This window comes from Dasypus novemcinctus, chromosome 1 (assembly GCF_030445035.2).
Source record: "Dasypus novemcinctus isolate mDasNov1 chromosome 1, mDasNov1.1.hap2, whole genome shotgun sequence".
Classification (NCBI taxonomy): domain Eukaryota; kingdom Metazoa; phylum Chordata; class Mammalia; order Cingulata; family Dasypodidae; genus Dasypus; species Dasypus novemcinctus.
The window spans coordinates 135,585,567-135,610,123 of record NC_080673.1 but is presented as its reverse complement, the minus strand read 5'-3'; the positions used below and the strand labels follow the sequence as shown (position 1 = coordinate 135,610,123).

General features: G+C 37.1%; 1 protein-coding gene and 1 pseudogene across 12 annotated transcripts in view; both read left to right on the top strand.

Annotated features, from left to right (window-relative positions):
- Positions 1-24,557, top strand: part of RUFY3 (RUN and FYVE domain containing 3) — a 107,054-nt gene that overhangs the window by 67,736 nt on the left and 14,761 nt on the right. For all 12 annotated transcript variants that reach the window (XR_011649205.1, XR_009185892.2, XR_011649204.1 and 9 more), the window contains 11 exons: positions 1,991-2,164; positions 3,671-3,788; positions 5,447-5,548; positions 9,539-9,662; positions 11,297-11,358; positions 12,589-12,654; positions 15,247-15,316; positions 17,827-17,919; positions 18,627-18,710; positions 23,724-23,891; positions 24,416-24,513. Coding sequence is in view for 9 of the 12 variants with exons in the window: in XM_071216136.1 (XP_071072237.1) it covers positions 1,991-2,164; positions 3,671-3,788; positions 5,447-5,548; positions 9,539-9,662; positions 11,297-11,358; positions 12,589-12,654; positions 15,247-15,316; positions 17,827-17,919; positions 18,627-18,710; positions 23,724-23,891; positions 24,416-24,513 (1,159 nt within the window). In the remaining 3 variants the exon portion in view is untranslated. The remainder of the gene's footprint in view (positions 1-1,990; positions 2,165-3,670; positions 3,789-5,446; positions 5,549-9,538; positions 9,663-11,296; positions 11,359-12,588; positions 12,655-15,246; positions 15,317-17,826; positions 17,920-18,626; positions 18,711-23,723; positions 23,892-24,415; positions 24,514-24,557) is intronic.
- Positions 19,301-20,179, top strand: LOC139438492 (Y-box-binding protein 1 pseudogene; annotated as a pseudogene).

Here is a 24,557-nt window from a genome sequence, read left to right as displayed (position 1 = left end):
TAAAGTTGTTTGCATGGCTATTTTTTAGAACATAGTTTTTCATGTATTTCAGTGTCCTATTGTGTACTTCCTCTGGCCTTGACAAGTTTATCTACCCTGAACAAAGAGAACTACATTTGAGGCAAGGCCCGAAAACATTTAATTGGGTACAAGGAAAGAGTTAGTGGTAATATATACCAACTCTGACTTTTATATAAAGTGTTTTTCTAAAAATGTTAGAAACTACAACAAGCCAGGAAGTATATAGTTGGAAGTGTAAATTTTCAAGGCCTTAAATTTAATAGAGAAGATTAGCTTAGAATTTGGCCACTTGGTTTGTTCTTTTGACTGTGAAAACATATTAAAAATTTTATGAATAAAATTACTTGGGAAAATTTGCATAAAATAATCTGTTTTGTGTTAGTTGGCTTATTTGTATTATGAAATTAAACTTTTATTAGTACATTTAGTTTTCTTAAGAAAAGGTGAAATATTTCATAGGTCTCTAAGACTTTTTAAAATTTTTTTCCTTTTTTAGTGTTTTATAAAAATTTGACATATTTAATGTTTGAGAGGAGGCATAGTAGAAAGAGTGTTAGGTTTTATGTCAGATCCAGGTCCAAAATCTGCCACTTACAAGTCATTTGTACGTATGAGCTTGTTTACCACCAAAAATAATGGATAATATTAAAATTAAATTTTAATATTTAAATAATAGAGTCACAAGAATTAAATAGGATAATTTAGCATTATTTAAAGAAATGATGAATGGTCAGCAGGAAGGAAGGATAAACATTATTTGGGGTCATTGATGCATTTGTAAGTGATTCTAGTGATCAAGAGCATGGGTTTTGAAGTAAGGCAAACAGGCCTGGACCTGACTCTGCCATTTACCACTGACTGTGTCTACAGATAAGCTACTTTACTCTTTCAGACTCATTTTCTTTCCCAGTAAAATAGGAATAGTTGATAACCATATCATAATGTGTTGTAAGGAATGATTGAGATCATAATTGTAAGGAGCAGCCCACAGTGTCTGGAACAGGGTAAGCACAATAAATGAAGGTAGTGAGTGTGCGTACACTATGCTGAGTTCTGTCAGTTAAAAAGTCATACTTGGTCCTTTTCTCGAGTAGCCTATTTGTCTGGTTGATGAGAACCACAAACTTTATAAGTCTTTAAAATTTGGGAGTTGTAGTACAGTGTAGTATGAGTTGTTTAAATTAGTATACACATTTAAGTTCTTTATCCTTTATTCCTGCCTTGACTTTACTCTTAAGTACTATTTTTTTTTTTAATTTCTCTCCTCTTCTCCCTCCTCCCCCCCTCCTCCCAAGTTGTCTGCTCTCTGTCTCCATTCACTGTGTGTTCTTATGTGTCTGCTTATATTCTTGTCAGCAGTACCAGGAATCTGTGTCTCTTTTTGTTGAGTCATCTTGCTGTGTCAGCTCTCCGTGTGTGTGGCGCCACTCCTGGGCGGACTTACCTTTTTTCATGCTGGGCAGCTCTCCTTATGGGGCTCAGTCCTTGCGTGTGGGGCTCCCCTATGGAGGGGACACCTCTGCGTGGCACGGCACTCCTTGCACACATCAGCACTGCGCTTGGGCCAGCTTCACACGGGTCAGGAGGTTTGAACCCTGGACCTCCCAGGTGGTAGGCGGATGCTCTATCCATTGAGGCAAATCTGCATCCCTATTCTTAGAGTACTTTATAAACTGTGTGAAGAATGCAGGGGGCAGCGCAAGAATGGAAAGTAATAATCATTTACTGCTTCACCAAGGAGTTTGTGAAGAGAAACTGGCATCCTTTTTTAATGGCAATTACATGACAGAGAGGAGTACAACAGATAGTTAGTATGATGCCATTGCTTTGGTTCTTGCCAAGGCACCAGCAATCTTACCTCCCATTGCTTTCACACCCTCAGTGCAATGTCAACACAGTGAGATTATACTGAATTTTAAAATGTGCTATTTCCAGTAACGGGCTTTATCCTCTCCACCTTTGCCTACAGATCCTAATTATCTGATGGCTAACGAACGTATGAACCTGATGAACATGGCCAAGCTGAGTATCAAGGGCCTGATTGAATCAGCTCTGAACCTGGGGAGGACCCTGGACTCTGACTATGCTCCTCTCCAGCAATTCTTCGTAGTGATGGAGCACTGCCTAAAACATGGCTTGAAAGGTAGGCCCTGGCCCCAAAATGCAAATGTACATGCAGCTGCTTCCTAACAACATGTATTCATGAAGAAAAGCATTCTTTGTGGAGTCCAGGAATAAGAGAATTGAATTATTAATCCACTGGATTGCAATGTATGTGGATTGCAGGAATATTTTCTGTTTTCTTCTTTTTTCTTACTTCTAGCACCTGATACATGTGTGACCTCCATAAGTATTGGATGAATTAATGAGTACTCCATGGATACCTGTTGAATACATAATTTCAGTGATTCAGTTAAGACACAGTGATATTTTTTGAGATAGTAGATTTGGACTTCTAATATGGAATCATTGATTTTTTTTTTTCCTCAGCATCCTAAGGTTTAAAATTCCTTATTTCAGTCTTTGGATTATTTCAACATGTCTAATAGAGACTCTTAATTGAACCATACATATTGAGCAAGTATTTGCTTGTTTCTATATTACCTTGTAGCAACTAATGACTTAGTACACAAGTACTTTCTACATTTAAAAGCAAAAAATAATAAAAATCCCCATTTATTGGTTGTTTTTGTGAGAGGGACATTAAGGACATCCTTAACCTATCTGCTATTCTGTTGAGTTGGGTGGGAAAATTGCAGAACATTTAGAAAATTTAAAAAAATATAACCCTTAATGTATAGATGTTTGTATAGCAGTGGGTAACTAGACTTTCTTCCTCATTACTGTGAATTTTACATAGTTATAATCAGGATGCACAATCTTACCTTCTGTTTTTTTTACAGTTAACATTTAATATTTCCCAAGTAATGTAATTTATGATAGTTAACATTGTGTTGCCAAAGTTTAAAGCCAAGCATATCTCAAAGTTTTATCATGAATAATAAGATAAAAAGTTGGAAATAGGTTTATTTTTTTATTATTTTACCAACTATCTTGCCCATTCCTACAGTTTGTCTAGACAAAATAGGCTTGCCTTATATGACAAAGCACAGATTATTCAATGGTAGAGATGAAAAAGCCATTAAAAGTAGTCTAGTCCAATATTGCACTTCAATTTTACATGTGGAAGTAGGCCTAGATTGGGAGGTAACACAGTGAGGTGGGACACAGCACGTGCTGGACTCTTGCTTCGGTGCTCTTCCCACTTAACTGTAAGCCTTTTGAGGACAGGACCAATCTTGTTGACTTTTGCTTTCTTTTTTTTTTCCCTCCCTTTCCAATATTTGATGACCAGTTTCTGGATTACATATTCTCTTCCACCTGGTTTTAAGTACATTATTGCCATGTTTTATTATATTATAAGACTAGACTACAAATTCTTCCTGAAAAAGAAAAGAATGAGGTCTTGGGAATTTTTTTTTCCCCCACAAAATGTCATCTATTTTGAAAGCATGAAGAACTGGCTAATATCTAAAATTAAATTCCTGAAAAGGGCATTGAATAGATGAGATAGACATTTATGTGTGTATTGAGGGAATATATATTTTATAAAGAGTATTAAAATATTGTTTTGTGTTTGTTGCTTTAGCCAAGAAAACTTTTCTTGGACAAAATAAATCCTTCTGGGGGCCTCTAGAATTGGTAGAAAAACTTGTTCCAGAAGCTGCAGAGATAACAGCAAGTGTTAAAGATCTTCCAGGACTTAAGTAAGTTTTCTCAGGAAAAACATTCTTTTTAACTATCTCCTTGAAGAGTGAGACTAATGATAATGATGATTGCAGTAATTTATTTCATAATAATTCAAAATCTATAATGTTGTTACGAATAGGCACTGTGTTAGAGAGCTGGTAATACAGAATATTGAGAAAAGTGTGCCTTTGAAGTATAACTGCTAATCTAAGAGAGGTTGTCTTCATGTTGAAATACCAAAGATTTATTGTTTGTTTGGTTTTTTAAAAGATTTATTTATTTATTTATTTCTCTCCCCATCCCCCCACCCCGGGTTGTCTGTTCTCTGTGTCTATTTGCTGTGTCGTCTTTATCCGCTTCTGTTGTTGTCAGCGGCATGGGAATCTGTGTTTCTTTTCATTGTGTCATCTTGTGTCAGCTCTCCATGTGGGCGGCACCATTCTTGGGCAGGCTGCACTTTCTTTCGTGCTGGGCGGCTCTCCTTACGGGGGGGCGCACTCCTTGCGCGTGGGGCGCGGGGGACACCCCTGTGTGGCACGGCACTCCTTGCGTGCATCAGGACTGCACATGGGCCAGCTCCACACGAGTCAAGGAGGCCCGGGTTTGAATCGCGGACCTCCCATGTGGTAGACAGATGCCCTAACCATTGGGCCAAGTCCGTTTCCCTATTGTTGTTTTTTAAAAGCACTGATAAGCTTGTTAGTGAGTTTCAAGAAATGAGACCTGGGAGGAAACAGATATGGCTCAACCAATTGGGCTCCTGTCTACCATATAGGAGTTGCAGGGTTCAATGCCCAGGGCTTCCTGGTAAGGGCAAGCTGACCCATGTGGAGTGTTGGCCCATGCTGGAATGCCGCCCCACGCAGGAATGCCCCCTTGCGTGGGAAAGCCACCCCGCACAGGAGTGCCGGCCAATGCTGAGAGCTGGCACTGCAAGATGACACAAGAGACACAGAGGAGAAAAAATAAGAAGCAGCAGATCAGGGAGTTGAGATGGCGCCAAAGAGTAATCGCCTCTTTCCCACTCGGGAAGGTCCTAGGATCGGTTCCCAGAGCCACCTAATGAGAATGCAAGCATACACAGAACACACAGTGAATGGACACAGAGCAGAAAACTGGGGGAAAGGGGGTGGGGGGGGGAGATAAATAAAACAAATCTTTTTAAAAAAATGAGATTTGGGGAGGTGGCAGGCTGGATTTGACTTAAGGAAAGAAATGTATGCAAATGTGGTTTGAGAATCAAGACATGAATTTGTCAAGTAAACCTCAGGAACTGACACCTGAAGCTTGCCTTAGAATTTGGAAAAGGAAAGTGGTCACCTTTCCAAATTAGATTTGGTTTAACTTTAATTATATAGAGTCCTAAATTGCTTATGTCTTCATTAGTGTTTGGGTACTTATATGGAACATTTCAACTGGACTTCCAAGAGGTCTTGTCTTTGAATTGTAGTCTCATTGGGTAATTAATTCTTCACAAGAACATTTGTTCCATACACACTTCTGGGTCCCAACAGCCCACATAGAATTCCTCACATAGGAGTGTGGTGGAAAGGTCATGAGGAGTCTTGTAGTGTGCATTTAATGCTGGAAGATGGTTAGCAAGAGTAGGTAAATCAGTGTTCCACTGTGTCCCTTGCTTCTATTGTATTTTCGTTTGGTTTCTATGTTTTTATAGGACACCAGTAGGCAGAGGAAGAGCCTGGCTTCGTTTGGCATTAATGCAAAAGAAACTCTCAGAATATATGAAAGCTTTGATCAATAAAAAGGAACTTCTCAGGTAAAATCATCTTGTTGTTGAACTTTCTTCTTGTTTTGGTATGTTCTGTATTATATAAGGTCGAACCATATAAAATTGCCACTTCTGTAGGTCAGAAACAGTTGAATAGTAGCAACTTCACATAGTTCAATATAATAGCTTCTCCCACACCTCACCCACATCTATTCCTGAAAGATGTCTCTATATTATTTTCATTCTTTCTGTCTTTATAGCGTATATATGTATGGTCCTTTTGACAGGGCAGGCCAAAAGTTAATACCTTCAGAAAAGAATCAAGGCTTTTGACACCCTAGTACTCAATAAGGCAGGATTAAATTCAAATACACAAACAAACAAAAAAAATGTTTATTCATCCATTGATGGACACTTGGGTTGTTTCTTTCTTTTAGCAGTTGTGAATAATGCTGCTATGAATATCAATATGCAAATCCCTGCTTTCAGTTCTTTTGGGTATACACGTAGAAGAGGGATTGCTAGGTCATATGGTAATTCTGTACCAAACTTTCTGAGGAACTGCTAGCCTTCCTTCCACAGAAGCTGTACCATTTTACATTCCCACCAACAATGAACGAGTGTTCCTATTTCTCCACATCCTCTCCAACACTTGTTCTTTTCTGTTTTTTTAATAGTAACTATCCTAGTGAGTATAAATAGTATCTCATTAAGGTTTTGATTTGCATTTCCCTAATGGCTAATGATGTTGAACATCTTTTCATGTGCATATTGACCATTTTTATATCTCCTTTGGAGAAATATCTATTCACATCTTTTGCCTATTTTTTAATTGGGTTGTTTGGTTTTTTGTTGTTGAGTTGTAGGATTTCTTTATATATTCAGAATATTAAACCCTTGTAGGATATGTGCTTTCCAAATATTTTCTCCTATTCTATAGTTGTCTTTTTTTTTAATGAAGTCTTTGATGCACAAAAGTTTCTAATTTTGGTTGTTCCATTTATTGATTTTTTCCTTTTGTTGCTCATGCTTTTGGTAAAATCTCAGAAACTATTGCCTAACACAAGGTACTAAAGAGCTTTCCTACATTTTCTTCTAGGAGTTTTATAGTTTTGGTTCTTATATTTAGAACTTTAATGTGTGTATATAAATGTGTGTGTATATATATGTAAACTTTGCTTTTTTATTTTTTTTTTAGAGAAGTTTTAGATTTACAGAAAAATTACACAGAAACTATAGACAATTCCCATATAATAACCCCCCAACAAATACACACATAGTTTCCTCTGTTGTTATCATCTTACATTAGTGTGGTACCTTTGTTCCAATTAACAACCAATATTAAAACATTGCTACTAACCAAAGTCTGTACTTTACATTATAATTTACACTTTGTGCTGTAACAATCTGAATATTTAAGTCTGTGAGAAATGTATTAAATAAGTATGTTGAAAATTATAGGTTCATATAAAAGGAGTGGAAGAATCATAATTAGGGAAATTATAAATAAATACAACAATATTGTATTGAGGAAATATATTTTCATATGTTCTTGCGAGGGACCTTCTGAGGGGGTGTTGATTTCATGAGGCTGTGTGCTTTGCCAATAGTGTTTGGACATCCCCAGAGCCGTTGGGAGCACTTTTGTTTGAGACTTTGTTTATTGCCTGAGAACTGCATAAGCATAACCTTCGGAATGACTCTCAACTCTCTTTGAAATCTCTCAGCATAAAAACTCTGTTTTATTTAATATTTCCCCCATTTGGTCATGGTCTTTTTCCTAATACATCACTGATTAACACTTGGTAGTACTTTTAGATAATTTTTATGTATGGTGTGAGGTAGGGGTCCACCTTCAGTCTTTTGCATATAGATTTCCCAGCACCATTTGTTGAAGAGATTATTCTTTTCACATTGAATACACTTGTTACCCTTGCCAAAAATAATTAGCCAATAGCCATGAAGATTTATTTCTGAGTTCTCAATTTGATTCTACTTATATGTCTGTACTTGTGCCAGTACTATGCTGTTGATTACTGTAGTTTTGTAATAAGTGTTTGTTTTTTTTCAATTTCTCTTCCTTCCCCTCACCCCTGTTGTCTGTTCTGTGTCCATTTGCTGTGTGTTCTTCTGTGTCTTCTTGCATTCTTTTCAGGTGGCACCAGGAATCTGTGTCTCTTTTTGTTGCATATTCTTGCTGTGTCAGCTCTCCGTGTGTGCAGCACCACTCCTGGGTGGACTGCGCTTTTTTCACGTGGGGAAGTTCTCCTTGCAGGGTGCACTCCTTGAGCATGGAGCACTCCTACACAGGGTGCACCCCTGTGTGGCACGGCACTCCTTGCATGCAGCAGCACTGTGTGAGGAGCAGCTCACCACATGGGCCAGGAGGCCCTGGGTACTGAACCCTGGCTGATGCTCTATCAGTTGAGCCATATCCACTTCCCTGTAGTAAGTGTTAAAATCAGGAAATATGAATCATTCAACTTTATTTTTTGTTGTTTTGGGTTTTTTTTCAGGATAGTTTTAACTATATGGGGCCTGTTACCCTTCCATATACATTTGATGGTTGGCTTTTCCATTTCTACGAAGAATACTTTTGGGAATTTGATTGGTATTATATTGAATCTGTAAATCACTTCAGGTAGAATTGACATCTTAATAATATTTAGTCTTCCAGTTCTTGAACATGAAATGTATTTGCATTTATTTAGGTCTTCTTTGATTTCTTTTAGCAATATTATGTAGTTTTCCATTATAAGTCATTTACATCCTTGTTTAATTTTATGCCTAGTTATTGACTCATGTAGTTGCTATTATAAATGGAATTTTTTCTTGGGTTCCTCTTCAGATTGTTTGTTACTAATACAAGGAAACACTACCAATTTTTGTGAGTTTGTTCTCTGTCACTTTGCTGAACTTGTTTCTTCTCTCTAGTAGCATTGTTGCTATTTCAGGATTTCTATATACAGGATCATGTCATTAGCAGATAGGAAATTTTACTTCTTCTTTTGAATTTGTATACCTTATATTTCTTTTTCTTGCCTAATTGGTCTGGCTAGAACTTCCAGTATGCTGCTGAATAACAGTGGTGACAGTGGACATCCTTGTCTCAATCATGATCTTAGAAGGGAGGCTTCCACTCTTTCACCATTGAGTGTGATGTTAGCTGTTAGTTTTTCATATATGACCTTAATCATGTTGAGAAAGTTCCCTCCTATTCCTAGTTTTTATCAAGAAGGGGTGCTGGATTTTGTCAGATGCCTTTTCTGCATCAATTGAAGATGTTCATGTTTTTATCTATTAATGTGGTGTTTTACATTAATTGATTTTCTTAGGTTGAGCTACTCTTGAACACCTGGGATAAATTCCACTTGATCATGGTATATAATTATTTTAATGTGCTATTGGATTCAGTTTGCTGGTATTTTGTCGAGGATTTTTGCATCAATATTCTTGAGGTATATTGGTCTGTAATTCTCCTTTCTTCTGGTATCTTTATTTGGTCTTGGTATTAAGGTGATGGTGGTCCCTCATAGAATGAGTTAGGATGTATTCCCTTCTCTTCAATTTTTTAGAAGAGTTTGATCAGGATTGATGTTAATTCTTCTTCTAATGTTTGGTGGAATTCACCTATGAAGCCATCAGTCCTGGGCTTTTGTTTTCTTTTCTTCTAATCACTTTCATTTTTATTTTATTTAATAAAATTTTAATTTTATTGAAGTATGTTATTCATACATGAACATGCATAAACAATAAATGTAAAGTAAAATTTGTGAATTTGCAAGGCAAACATGCATATCATCGAACAAGGCTCCCATACATCTATCTTCCCACTATCAACACCTCACATTGTTGTGAAACATTTGTTAAAACTATGAAAGGACATCATTAAAATATTACTTCTAACTATAGTCCATATCTTACATTTGATATATTTTTCCCCTGACCCATCCAATTCTTCTCACCCTATATTACTATTGTTTAGATGTTCTATCCATTATTGAAAGTGGTGTATTGAATCCTGGATTTCTCTTATAGTGAATTCTATGAACCCAATGCCCTTATGATGGAAGAAGAAGGAGCTATAATTGCTGGTCTGTTGGTGGGTCTTAATGTTATTGATGCCAATTTCTGTATGAAAGGAGAAGATTTGGACTCTCAGGTATGGGAAAGATACATAGTTAATAAGTGTGCCACTTCGAGTTCTGTTAGTATCTCAGAAATTGGATTGATTGTATTATACCAACCAAACTAGGGAAAACTCTGTGGGTCATAAATAGGATTTCTTTTAATTTCAATATAACTGTGAAAAAGTAAGTTATTTTTCTTCCAAATTGGCTCACTTGTGCATTATAAATGTTATTAAAATTCTTGTGTTGACTCTGCTCCCTGTAAAACATATATATGCGTAGGTCAAATAATAAGCCACTATAGCATATTAATTAAGAATAAAAGCTCTAAAAGCTTGGATTCAAACTTTGCCTTCCTCATTTTCTAGCTGAATGTATTTTGTGATAATTAATTTCATAGTGCTTCAGTTTCCTTGTCTGTAATATAAGAATAAAAGGAGTATCTATTTCATAGAATTATTGTAAGAAATAAAAGAGTTAGTATATGTAATGCACTAGTGCTCATGGAATAGAACCTGGTGTATATTAATTGCTCAATAAATAAAGCTGTTAAACTATGAATATTTCTCACCCCTTCTGCGTGCAATATTGTAGTGAATTTGTTATTTTTACTCTGTGAAAGTGGAAAAGGAGGTATAATGTTTTTATCTGAATTTTTAAAATTATAACAGAAGTAATGCTCAGTGCCTAGCAGAGGTTTTAGAAAACACAGATCAATAAAAAGAAGTAATAGAAAACACCCATAATCCCAACCACCCAAAGATGACCACAGTTAAAATTATGATGTCTATGCTTCCAAACTCTCAGTGATGCATGTGCCTCAATTTTTCAAGATTGCTACTTTATGATTTAGCCTATTTCCTTTTTTAAAGTTATTTCTAAAGTTAACAGGGGTTCAGTAGCAGAATGTCTGAAATAACAAAGGAGAAATAAAACTTTAGGTCTTATTTATACTAAATATCTTCTCAACTGTTTGCTCTAACCATTATCAAGTAATCTTGATTCTTTATTCATTCTAATTCCTTGCCAATTTTTGATTATATCAAAAGTAAATCATGAGGGAAACAGATGTGGCTAAAGCAGTTGGGCTCCCATTTATCATATAGGAGGTCCAGGGTTCAATGCCCAGGGCCTCTTGGTGACGGCAAGCTGGCCCATGTGCCAAGCTGACCCACGTGGAGGGCTGGCCCCCACAGGAGTGCTGTCCCACACAGGAATGCCACCCCGTGCAGAAGTACCACCTTGTGCAGGAATGCCACCCTCCGCAGGAGTGCCAGCTGCCGCGGAGAGCTGGCGCAGCAAGATGACTTACAGGAGACACGGAGGGGAGACAATAAGAAGACATAGCAGAACAGGGAGCTGAGGTGGTGCAAGAGAGTAATCACCTCTCTCCCATTCCAGAAGGTCCCAGGATCGGTTCCCACAGCCACCTAAAAGGAATACAGGCAGACACAGAATAACACACAGCAAATGGACACAGAGAGCAGATAGCGGGGAGGGGGGAGAAATAAATAAATAAATTTTTTTAAAGAAAAAAGGTAAATCATTAAATTTCATCATAAATTTCTAGGAATTTTCGTGATTATATTACTCTTTTGAGTGTCTAGAGTTATTTTTTGGAAATAGTATCTAATTTTATGTTAAATTCTGAAAATTCTTTTTGTAGGTTGGAGTGATAGATTTTTCAATGTATCTCAAGGATGGGAACAGCAGTAAAGGTAGTGAAGGGTATGTACAAAGAAAATCAAGTTTCTTTTTTCTCTGATATGCTTTGGTAGTATTTAGAGTTTGAAATAATACTGCTCTAATAGACTTGCTGAAAGAATTTCTGATTATACAGCTTTAATAGAGTCTTGCCAATCATATCTACCACTACTTAACTATAAAAGGTTTCAGATGAGTGATTTTCTACTTTGTAGTTCAGGTGCAAACAAAAATTAAAATTTTTGTAAAAGCAATCTAAGTCTCCATTTCTTAGTGTTTGAAAAAAATGGTCTCATTGGCCAAGAGAGATTGCATTATCACTTTGCTTAAAATTTTCAATATTAAATATGCATCATGGGGTTACGTAAAATGTTAACATTAGTTGAAGCTGAGTGTGTACATGGGAGCTCTGTGGCACCTTTACAACTATTCTATAAACCTGAAATTATTTATTTCGAAATAAGAAATTTTAGAAGTATACATTATGGTACTTAGAAATTAGAGATCAGAAATGTCCTTTGTACTCTTTATAAATTTAGTAGTTGAAAGCATAATTAGTTTGATGTCTTAACGTTGAATACTGAGGTAGAGATTATATCACTTGGTCTTTTGGTAAGTGTATAGATAAGTGGCCTTAATTTTGCATTTCATTTTTGAAAAGTCTGGCTATTTAACTTTTACATTTTATAGAATTGTTGATCCTAGAAGTGAACCTGTTTTTTCCATCCTTTATTTTCTCATGTCATAATGAACACTTGATATTTATGAAAGTCTTTTGTATTATACTATTCACTTTGAAATAAAAATAGCATTTAGAGACAGATATATAGCATTTGAAAAGCTGTGTTATTCCAGAGTTAAACTTAATTCATTTCCTATGACAAGTGGAAAATGCTTACTATAAATAATGCCAGCAAAACTTAAAAACCTATCAATTGCAAAAAAAATCCCTTCAATACCTTCGAAGGATTGTAATTGTTATTCCTTTAACCTAAATTATTAAGGTTTATAAGCTATAACAACAGCTTTTTTAATGTGGGGTTTTTGTTTTGTTTTGATTTGTTTCTCTTTTTTAAACCTCCAAGACTTTTAATTATATTTTTGGGGGGTCATGTATCAGGTCTGTCTTCTGATTGAGTTTTATCTATGCCATAATTTCCTTTCTATATTTTATGAAAAGATGGAGAAAAAATCTTTTGTGTTTCTAATATTATTTTATTTCTATTTTATTTCTTCTACTCCCTTTCCCTCCAGAGATGGTCAGATTACTGCAATTCTGGACCAGAAGAACTATGTAGAGGAGCTCAACAGACATCTGAAGTAAAGAATGAATAAATAACACTACTAGAGAGAATTTTATTTGGGGAGAAAGGAGTTGGTAAAACAGTGGGCAGTGAAGTTTAATTTGGACAATACTCAACAGTGCAAGCCAGGCACTGAATTTTAGGCAGTATATAAATGGCATTTAACTGCTTTGGTGACCTTCTGTGGTAAGAAGCAGTATAAGATAACTATTGACTATATAAAGACATTTGGTAAGAATTTTTAAATGTGTGGCATAAACAGTGTTGGTTCAGTAGGTTCACCCACTGTATTGGCCAAAAGGTGTAAAGTACCAGAACTCTGTTGGCTTTTGTAAAGGGCATTTATTTGGGGTAGAAGCTTACAGTCACAAGGCCCTGAAGTGTCCAACTCAAGGTACCGTAAGAGATACTTTCTCAACCAAAGTCATTGGCCATGTGTTGAAGCGAGATGGTGGGCAATGTCTATGAGGATTCAGCCTTCCTTCTTTTTTTTTTTTTTAAAGATTTATTTATTTATTTAATTCCTCCCCTCCTCCCCCAGTTGTCTGTTCTCTGTGTCTATTTGCTGAATCTTGTTTCTTTGTCCGCTTCTGTTGTCATCAGTGGCACAGGAAGTGTGGGTGGTGCCATTCCTGGGCAGGCTGCACTTTCTTTCGTGCTGGGTGGCTCTCCTTACGGGGCGTACTCCTTGCGCGTGGGGCTCCCCTACACGGGGGACACCCCTGTGTGGCACGGCATTCCTTGCGCGCATCAGCACTGCGCATGGGCCAGCTCCACACAGGTCAAGGAGGCCCAGGGTTTGAACCGCGGACCTCCCATGTGGTAGACGGACGCCACGCCCTAACCACTGGGCCAAGTCCGTTTCCCTCCTTCTTTCTCTTAAGGCTCCCTGATCCCAGCTTCTTCCAATCTCAGCTGTAGGTGGCATAAGCTGGTCTCTGTCCTTGGAGCTCATTTCTTTCCAGGCTCAGCTACTCTGTTCTCCTCACAAGGTCAGCTGTAGACTGTCAGGCTCATCTCTCTTCCTGGCCACAGGATCCTCTGTGTTTCTACTTCTCTTGCCTTCTTGATTGATTATCCCCTTATATAACCCACCAAGGGGGCAGGGAATCAACCCTACACACCCTAATGAATCAAAGCCCTAATCTTAACATAATTTAATCAAAGGCATCTCAGCTGAATCTAATGTTATCACGCCCAGAGAAACAGACCAGTTTACAAACATAATCAATATTACTTTTGGAATTCATATGTAACACCCACATATTTCAGGACCGATGTTGAGCAAACCACTCAATGCCTTTGTACCTTTAGAGTATTCATATCTCTTTCATCCCTTGCATTTCTTATTTATATGTTGAATTGACAGTATTAACCTACCCTTTCCAAACCATCACTACCATTAATTTACCAAGTACTCACCAAATACTTTTTTCATAACTGCCCAAAATATGGAACAGTCTCCTCTGTCCTCAGGAGAGCTATCCATAGCTATTGATTTTTCAAGTCCTTTGATTTTCTTGTGCTCAACACTTAGCAAGCCATCGTTGAATAATCCAAAAAGTAATTAATATGTATATTAATTATGATCTTGTTTGTAAATCTCTTATGATTGTAATTTTTAATTTAAGACCTATAATTTGATTGTATCAGTATCATTATAAATTTTGAATATTCCTAGTTCCAGAAAATTCTTAGTTCTAGAAAATTCAAGAACAAATTAAATGCATTTTCTCTGAGGACCAAGAATAATGACTCTAATGAATTATAGAGATGTTTAATCAAGCAAAGAAATGGTTACATTTGACAATGGAATATAAACATGGCACTATTATTTAATCTTTCTTTGTCTTAGTTTCTTTTTCTGTAACTAGGGTTATGTAACACAAAGGATTGTTGAAAGGAGTTAAAGAAATAATGCAAGTAAAGGACTTAGAAGACTGCATGGCATATAGCAGGAACTTAATACAAGCAATTATTATTATATATAAATAGACCTTAAAATCTACTATATCATGCATTGACTCTTATTTCATTCAACAAATGCTTCTGAATACACACTTCATTGTCAAGGATACAGCAGGTAACAAAGTAGACACAGCCCCTTTGTAAGCTGTTTTAGGGCTTGCAGGTCTATCAGGGTTTAGGGACTTGAAAAATCTTCAGTATAATGGATGTTTAAAAGGGGAAGTACAGGGAAACGGACTTGGCCCAGTGGTTAGGGGGTCCGTCTACCATATGGGAGGTCCGCGGTTCAAACCCCGGGCCTCCTTGACCCGTGTGGGGCTGGCTGATGCGCACAAGGAGTGCCCTGCCACGCAGGGGTGTCCCCCGCGTAGGGGAGCCCCACGCGCAAGGAGTGTGCCCGTAAGGAGAGCCGCCCAGCAGGAAAGAAAGTGCAGCCTGCCCGTGCCGCTGACGACAACAGAAGCCGACAAAGAAACAAGACGCAGCAAATAGACACAGAGAACAGACAACCGGGGAAGGGAGTGGAATTAAAATAAATAAATAAATAAATAAATAAATAAATAAATAAATAAAATAAAAGGGGAAGTACAGAGTATTGTTTTTCAAAAGAGACTATTATGTTTTTTTCTTCTCTTGATAGTGCTACTGTAAACAACCTTCAGGCAAAAGTGGATGCATTAGAAAAATCCAACACTAAACTGACAGAGGAAGTAAGTGTTATGGAAATTATCTTTCTTTGATTGGTTTATTTAATGTCTGTTTTAAGACAGTAAATGTGCATTAGTGGGGTCAGTAATTTCTAGGAAACCTTGGAAAGGAAGGACTTTACAAGGTTTCCTAGAAGCATATGGCCACAGACTTTATAGCATCAAATAGTTTTGTGATTTGATGATTTCCCAGGAATGCAGAAGTATGTCGAAGAGAGCACCACCTTCTTGACATCTAGTAATGGAAGCACAATTTTTAAAAAACTCTATTCAAGCATAATTTATATACAATGAAATGCAACTGTTTTGTGTGTACAATTCAGTGAGGTTTTTAAAATATATTTTTTTATTTTTAAAAGATACTTAGATTACATAAAAAATTCAATGAATTTTAACAAATTTATATATTTATGTAACGAAGTCCGTAGTTAAGATTTAGAACAGGGGTTGGCAAACTATGGTCCATGAGCCATATTTGGCCTATAGTCTTTTTTTTTACATGGTCTGCAAGCTAAAATTGTAGTTTACATTTTTAATGGCTTATGAAGGGGAAAAAAAAAGAATATGTGACAGAGACCATTATATATGGCTGGCAAAGCCAAAATATTTACTCTTTGGCTCTTTGCAGAAAATGTTTGCCAAACCCTGATATACAACATTTCTGTAATACCAAAGAGTTCCTTTTCAATCTCCTCCCAGTTTTTACTGTTCTAAAAACTTTATGTAACTTAGAATCATGTGGAGGAGAAGGGAGTGGAATAGGTAAGGTAAAGAAACTTGGTCAAAAGACCAGGGGCCCCTGCTGGTTACTTGCAAGTCATTTAGTCATTTGACCTCTAAGAGGCCCAGTTCCAATTCCCTTCCTGGCAAAAGACGTATTCAGAAGAGGGTATTTAGGCTCTACCTTTCAGCCTCACAGTTACTCAGAAGATTACATAAGAAAATGTTTACGAAAACACTTAGAAAAGTCCCAAAAATAAGAATAGAAAATAAGTCTTATATTTTACTTCCGATTAATAATGAAAGATATCCTGACTTGCCAAAGCTAAACTCCAGATTTTTTTTTCTTTAATGGCTTTAGATGTTTCTATGAAAACTTTTAAATAAAATTATGTATATTCCTAACTATAATTGTCTAATTACATACAGTGGGAAAATTTGGTTTATATAAAATAGATTAAAGCACTAGTCAGCAAGATACTGTTTAATCGATTATTTTTCCCAGAATGAACATTTCAGTGTTATAACTTTAAAACATCTTCCTTATTACTCAGCTCCGTGGGTTTCACTTTTGAAGGCAGATTCTTAAATATATTTAAAGCTTTAATTTATGGAAATAACCTTTAGAATCTTACGCCACAAAGCTTTTGGAATATTCTGCAAAGATTATTCTACTGTGATTCTATTTCTACTAACTGAGGCAGTGGTGTAGAATTTAAAAGCATGCTCTTTAGAGGGCATGTCTCTAGAACTAGACTACTTCAGTTCAAATCCTGGTTCTGGCACTTACTAGCTTTCTAATCCTGGGTCAATGACTTAAGCCTCTATTCCTTAGTTTACTTATCTCTAAAACGGGGATAATAATAATACTTTATATTATTTATAGTATGTTAACGGCCAAAGCAGAGCTTGGCATATCATAAACACTAATAAAAAGTATTTGTTAATTTTATTCCCTCTGTCACAAGACTTGCCCTGTCCTAGATTTATTTTACTAACACTATTTATTCATTCATTCATTTACCTATTTATTTTACTTATAAGATTTATTTTCTTGAAACTTGAAACTTTGAAAGATAGATAAGCACTTTATAGGGAGCAAATAAGACTAATTGGGTCTGCATTTTCTCATTACCATGTATTTTAGATAGTAGCGGGCCAATAAAAATACAGTAGGACCTTGTTGTAATATGATGTTGAAAATCCATTATTTAGTAATTATTTTTTGTATTTACATACCTATCACACATTTTTAATAAGCAAGGCATATAAATACTCTAGTAACAATTAGTAAACAAAATTATTCATAGAATGGATCTATAGAGCAGACCCATTGCTCGGAATTGTTTCTTTTAACATTATTAGGCTCCAGTGCAGCAAAGAGAGAAAGATGTTCCCAAGCCTGTCTCTAGAAAATCTATAAAAATCTTAGGGAGGGCTCATAAGATAGGCCTCGTGGCATGAACTGACTTTTTTATTAAACATTCTAGAAATAGATTTTCTTGTTAAATGTAATTACACATTATCCATGAGGACACCTTTGAGGTACACAATCTTAACATTTTGGTACTGAAAAACATTTACACAAAAAGCAATAATAGGAGATATTTGTAATTTATATCTGACCTACATTAAAAATCTTTTCCATAAGTTCCCTCTAAGAACATTTTTATGGATTTATAAATAGCTTTCTAAGAATATCCAAACTGGAAAATTATGTCCTATCACATCATGAACTATCTTATACTATGTTAAAGAAAGATAAAATGCTCTTTTTAAAATTTTATCAACAGCTTGCAGTGGCAAACAACAGGATTATTACCTTGCAAGAAGAAATGGAACGTGTTAAAGAAGAAAGCTCCTACATATTGGAATCCAATCGGAAGGTTAATCTTAGTGTATTTATAATGTATTCATAGAGGGCATACCAATGTGTTAGCAGTAGGGGAGAAACTCTAGAGGACTGTTTTGAAGCAGCAAACATTTGCCCACTGTTTTTGTTTTGTTTTGTTTTTTAAGATTTGTTTTATTCATTTATTTCTCTTCACCCCCTTGTTGTTTGCACTTGCTGTGTCTGTTCGTTTTCCTTGTTTCCTTAGGAGGCATCAGAAACTGAACCCAGGACCTCCGATGTGGGAGGAAGGTGCCTAATAGCTTGAGCCACCTCCATTCCCTGCTTTGTTATGTCCTCTTGTCTCTTGTTGGGTCATCTTTTTGCATCAGTTTGCTGCATCTGCTTGTCGCGTCAGCTTGCTGTCTTGCTCATGTTCCCTAGGCAGCACTGGGAACCTCTGCTCCCTGCTCCCGAGCTTGCTGTCCTCTTTAGGAGGTACCAGGAACCAAACCACAGACCTCCCATGTGGTAGGTGGGAGGTCAATCTCTTGAGCCACATCTGTTTCCCAAGCCCACTGTTTTTACTTGGGCCCCCTGCCTATCTGAGTAAATGATGAAGGTTATGGAAGGACAACAGAATAGATGTTCCTTCGCTTCATCCCTACCTTTTTTACCTTACTAATAGCATTACTAGTGTCAGCTAACACAGTATAAACTTTTTACATCCTTAAATATGTCTATTTTATTTATGTTTTCAAGGGTCCTAAGCAAGACAGAACTTCAGAAGGGCAAGCACTGACTGAAGCAAGAAAACATTTAAAAGAGGAAACACAATTACGACTGGTAAACTTTGCTTAAGTTCTAATAGTTTAGGAACATGATATCAATGGCCTGCTTAGAGATTTTATCTTTGGCGCCAAACACAAAGGAATATCCATTGTGTTCTAAAAGATTTTTGTGGATTCTAAATGCACTCACTCTTTTTAACCCATATGCCCTATAATGCTTTCTCAAGCCATTTCCTGAGTATTTTCAACAGCCAGTAAGATTTTGCCAACTTTTGTTTATTTATTTATTTGCTTTTATAGTTTGTATTACAAGAACATTAGGTAAGTAGAACTGACCTTGTTAAAACTATATTGATTACAAGATGATTTTGTTTCCCATGCCCTTCTGGTCTCAAGATTATGACCACAAGGTCACCAGGAATAATTTGGATGTTGCCAAGGACTTGTTTAAAAGTGTTTTCAAGTATAACCAAGAACTCTGACATTTAGAAAGAAAAAAAAACCTATATGATTCCCACCTTAATCCTTGAAAGGTGGTTCTTCTTCCCTTTACTAAGAATCATTAATGGATGATAGAGGTATGAGGGGGGAGGAGTGCGGTAAATGGGAATCCCCTATATTTTTGTTGTAACCTTTATGTAATCTAAAACTTCTTTAAAGATAAAAAAAATTTTTTTAAATAGCAGGACAAAAAAGTTGTTAGTGAGTTCGATCGGTAGCCGGAGCGGAGAGCAGACCCCAGAGAGCCCTGAGTTTGATGTTGTTGAAGGAGAAAAGGGGGCAGAGGCAGCAAACGTCTCAGGTCCTGGTGGAGTTCCAGTGCAAGGCAGTAAACATGCAGCAGACCATAACCATTATAGACGTTATCCACATCGTAGGGGTCCTCCACGCAATTACCAGCAAAATTACCAGAATAGTGAGAATGGGGAAAAGAAGGAGGGATCAGAGAGTGCTCCGGAAGGCCAGGCCCAACAACGCCGGCCCTATGGCAGGAGACGATTCCCACCTTACTATATGCGGAGACCCTATGGGCGTCGACCACGGTATTCCAACCTTCCTGTTCAAGAAGTGATGCAGGGTGCTGACAACCAGAGTGTAGGAGAACAAGGTAGACCAGTGAGACAGAATATTTACGGGGATATAGACCACGATTCGCAGGGGCTGTCCTCGCCAGACAGCCTAAAGAGGACGGCAATGAAGATGATAAGGAAAATCAAGGAGATGAGACCCAAGGTCAGCAGCCACCTCAACGTCCGTACCACCGTAACTTCGGTTACCGACGCCCACGCCCGGAAAACCCTAACCCACAAGATGGCAAAGAGACAAAAGCAGCCGATCCACCAGCTGAGAACTGGTCCGCTCCCGAGGCGGAGCAGGGCGGGGCTGAGTAAATGCCGGCTTACCATCTCTACCATCAGCAGGTTTAGTCATCCAACAAGAAGAAATGAATACGAAATTCCAGCAATAAGAAATGAACAAAAGATTGGAGCTGAAGACCTTAAGTGCTTGCTTTTTGCCGGTTGAACAGATAAGTAGAACTATCTGCATTATCTATGCAGCATGGGGTTTTTATTATTTTTACCTAAAGACGTCTCTTTTTGGTAATGACAAACGTGTTTTTAAAAAGCCTGGTTTTTCTCCATACACCTTTAAAGGTTTTTAAATTGTTTCATATCTGGTCAAGTTGATATTTTTAAGAACCTCATTTTTAATTTGTAATAAAAGTTTACAACTTGATTTTTTCAAAAAAGTCAACAAACTGCAAGCACCTGTTAATAAAGGTCTTAAATAATTTTTAAAAAGTCATTAGTGTAGAATTGTACTCTTTTATTATTAGCTATTATTTCTGGATTTATTCTTGTTCTCAGGCATAAATAGAAAAAAAATAGAAGAGTGCACCATCTGGCATTAGTTTTAAGGTATTTTAGAAATTTTAAAAAATATGATAATTGAGGAATAAGACTATTGTAATAGATTTTATCCAAGTGTTAATATATTGATACACCTCTACTATATTAGCTCTTCCTGCTGTTGAGACAATGTGATAAATAAAAGGAACCTCTATAGTATCATTAAGAATACGCTTCATTTAGAAACCTGAAAATAAGGGATGATTTCATTTGTACTAAAAAGTTATTACAAATTAACATTGTACAGAACAGAATTTCAGGTTTTCTGATAACATGTTATTTTAACATTCCTGAAATAATGTTCCTTTTATTTTTTTATTTTTATTTTTTTTAAGATTTATTTTTTATTTATTTCTCTCTCCCTCCTCCCAGTTGTCTGCTCTGTGTCCATTCTCTGTGTGTTCTTCTATGACCACTCACATCCTTAGCAGCAGCATGGGAAATCTGTGTTTCCTTCTTTGACACTGGGCGGCTCTCCTTTGGGGGCACACTCCTTTCATGTGGGGCTCCCCTATGCGGGGGACACCCCTGCGTGGCACAGCATTCCTTGCGTGTATCAGCACTGCTCATGGGCCAGCTCCACACGGGTCAAGGATGCCTGGGGTTTGAACTGAGGACCTCCCATGTGGCAGGCGGACGCCCCATCCACTGGGCCAAGTCCGCTTCCCATGTTCCTTTTATATGTCTGAATTAGATCTCAAAATACTTTCAAAATACAAAGGTCCCTAGAAATAATATGTCAGCATTTCAAAGACTAGTATGATTTTCTGTTTTTCTAAGCATGTACAGAAGACAGTCTCAGTTAAGCAGCACATTTATAAAAAACTCAAACAAAATATTCCACATACTTTTATGAGAATAAGATAAGTGTTTGTTAAGAAGAAAAGAAACCTTAAAGGGAAAGGGAAATTTTTTTTAATTTAATAAAATAATTAAATAAATATCTTTGTTGAACAAGAAAAACAAGGAAAGAAATGAAGCAAGTAGCAAGTTGCCAAGTGTGCCCTGGGTTCAGCAAAGATGCAGAAGAGTTATAGGTGTTGGCATCTTTGTCCATTCACACTTGATCATCCAAATAATGTTTCTGAGGAAAGCAGATCCTATCAACAAAAAACATCTGGTCATATTAAAGCAGAAAAATGAAGAAAACTTCCTTATTCAAAAGATTTACAATAATAATGGTGGAAACAAAATGGGGTTTCAGGTAAATGAATCTAAAAATTCAGTTAGCCAAATTGACCATTTCCAGTAATTGAGATGATACCCTGGGAACCCAAAATATCTTCTGGGTTCTTTGAGCACTTGACTATGTCACCCATATTAAATTTAAGGGAACTGCATCTGCTTCCCTTTGTGCTGGGTAGTGTAACACTTTGTAGATACTAGTCTAATGTTTTCGCATATTAAATAGCAGTGTCTTTGGCCAATTAAATATTTCAGATTTGTAAATTATTATGCAAATGTTATTGCAGTTATCCTAATTATTATTCCTGTCAACGTTTCTAAAAAGTGAATGATAATTTATAGGTATTTTGCCAGATAATTCAGACCTAAGAGTTTTGGTCAATTTTTTCTTTTTATTTAATTTTTTAAAATTATTTTTAAAGATACTTAGATTACATAACTGTTACATAAAAAACATAGGGGGAAGTGGATGTGGCTCAAGTGATAAGCCTCTGCCTACCATATGGAAGGACCCGGGTTCAATCCCTGGGGCCTCCTGGTGAAAAAGAAGAAGAGATAGCATGCCTGCATGGCAAGCCGAGCGCTCCCACAGTGAGCTAAGTGCCCATGTGGTGAGCCGAGTGCCCATATGGTGAGCCAAGTGCCCAGTGAGTGCATACATGGCGAGCCAAATGCCCACGTGGCAAGCCGAGTAGCCATGTGACAAATCAAGAACCTGCGCAAGTGCCCACGTGGTGAGCCAGTGCACATGCAGCGAGCCAGTGTTAGCGTGGTGAGCCAAGTGCCCATGTGAGTGCTCACATGGCAAGCCGAGTGCCCACATACTGAGCCAAGTGCTCACACAGCAAGCCAAGTGCCCGCATAGTGAGCCTGTGCCCACACAAGTGAATCATGCAGCAAGATGATGACACAACAAAAGAGAGACGAAAGGGAGAGTCAAGGTGAAGCGCAGCAGAGACCAGGAACTGAGGTGGCACAATTGACAGGGAGCCTCTCTCCACATCAGAGGGCCCCAGGATTGAATCCTGGTGAAACTTAGAGAAGAAAGATGAGAAGAGAAGACAAAAAGAGAAATAGATACAGAAGATGACACCACAAATGAACACAGACAGCAAAAACAGCAGGACAGGGGCTGGGGGAGGGAGAGGGGAAGAAAAAAATAAATTCTCTTTTAAAAAAAAACATATAGGGGATTCCCATATGCTCCGCTCCCTACCCCTCCCACATTTTCCCACATTAACAACATCCTTCATTAGTGTGGTACATTTGTTACAATTGATGAACACGTTTTGCAGTATTGCCCCTAAGCATGGATTATAGTTTACATTGTAGTTTACACTTTCTCCTGTTCAGTTTTGTAGGTTATGGTAAGATATGTAATGGCATGTATCTGTCATTGCAAGGTCATTCAGGACAATTCCCAAGTCCCAAGAATATCCCATATTACACCTGTTTTTCCCTCTCCCTGCCCTCAGAACCTCCAGTGGCCACTGCCTCCACATCAGTGATATAAGTTCTTCCATTGCTAGAATCACAGTAAGTTTATAGTAGAATATCAGTAAGTCTACTTTAGTCCATAGTTCATTCCCCAATCCTGAGGATTCTGGAATGGTGATGTCCACTCTACCTCTAATTGAGAGAGGCCTTCAATCCCATAGGGCAGATGAATGGGACTATCTTGCTTGCAGTTATAGAACTCTCTGTTTCTTGGGATGGTTGTTGTCCATCATCATCTCCTTGTTAGTTGTCCTGGTACTTTTTTTTTTTTTTTATATTTTTATTGAAGTATATTATTCATACATGAACATATATAAACAATAAGTATATAGTAAAAATTGTGAAGTTACAAAATAAATATGCATAACCTCATACAGGGGTCCCATACATCAATTGGTCTACTTTTTATGTGATATTTTATGCTTTGTACTTAGCTGAGGAAAGAGAGTAAGCAATTTATTTAACTTTGTGGGCAGGATGTTGAAAAAGAGTTGGAGATACAGATCAGCATGAGACAAGAGATGGAATTGGCTATGAAGATGCTGGAGAAGGATGTCTGTGAGAAGCAGGATGCCCTGGTGTCTCTACGGCAGCAGCTGGATGATCTCAGGGCACTGAAGCATGAACTTGCCTTTAAGTTGCAGGTAGAGGAAATAGACTCATGGTTTTCTAAAATCCTGGGCCTTCTCACTCTATTTTTTCCTCTAGAATCAATACTTTAAATACAAGGGAGAAGAATTGTGTCTTACTTTGAAGCTAGCTGCCAATCAGACCATTATAGGATCCTGTATTACTGTTCTGGAAATCCATGGCCACTTTTCAAATTATAATGAAGGAAGAGGATCTTTTTTACTTTAATCCTAGAAAAGTTCTGCTCTCCACCCTAATGTGCCAGCTGAGTTATATATTCCCTTAGCTTTTAGGATGGAATGTGATAAATTGATGAACCTTATGGTATTGCTTTTTTGGGATAGGGCTGCATATATCTACTAATTTTAAACAAATTGTCTACTTTTTTTCCACTCCATTTGAGAATAGCAGATAGACTAGAAATTTAGGAATTTGGAAATTAACTGGTATGATCATTTCTGTTTCCCTTAGGTTCAAACAGCATGTATGATTTATTTCAGGATTTTGTTATATAGATCACTATTCTTTTCTATAACAGAGTTCAGATTTAGGAGTAAAACAGAAAAGTGAACTCAACAGTCGCTTGGAAGAGAAAACTAATCAGATGGCTGCTACCATTAAACAACTTGAACAAAGGTAAAAGTGCTGTTTCTTTAATGAAATACTTTGGGCTTTCATTT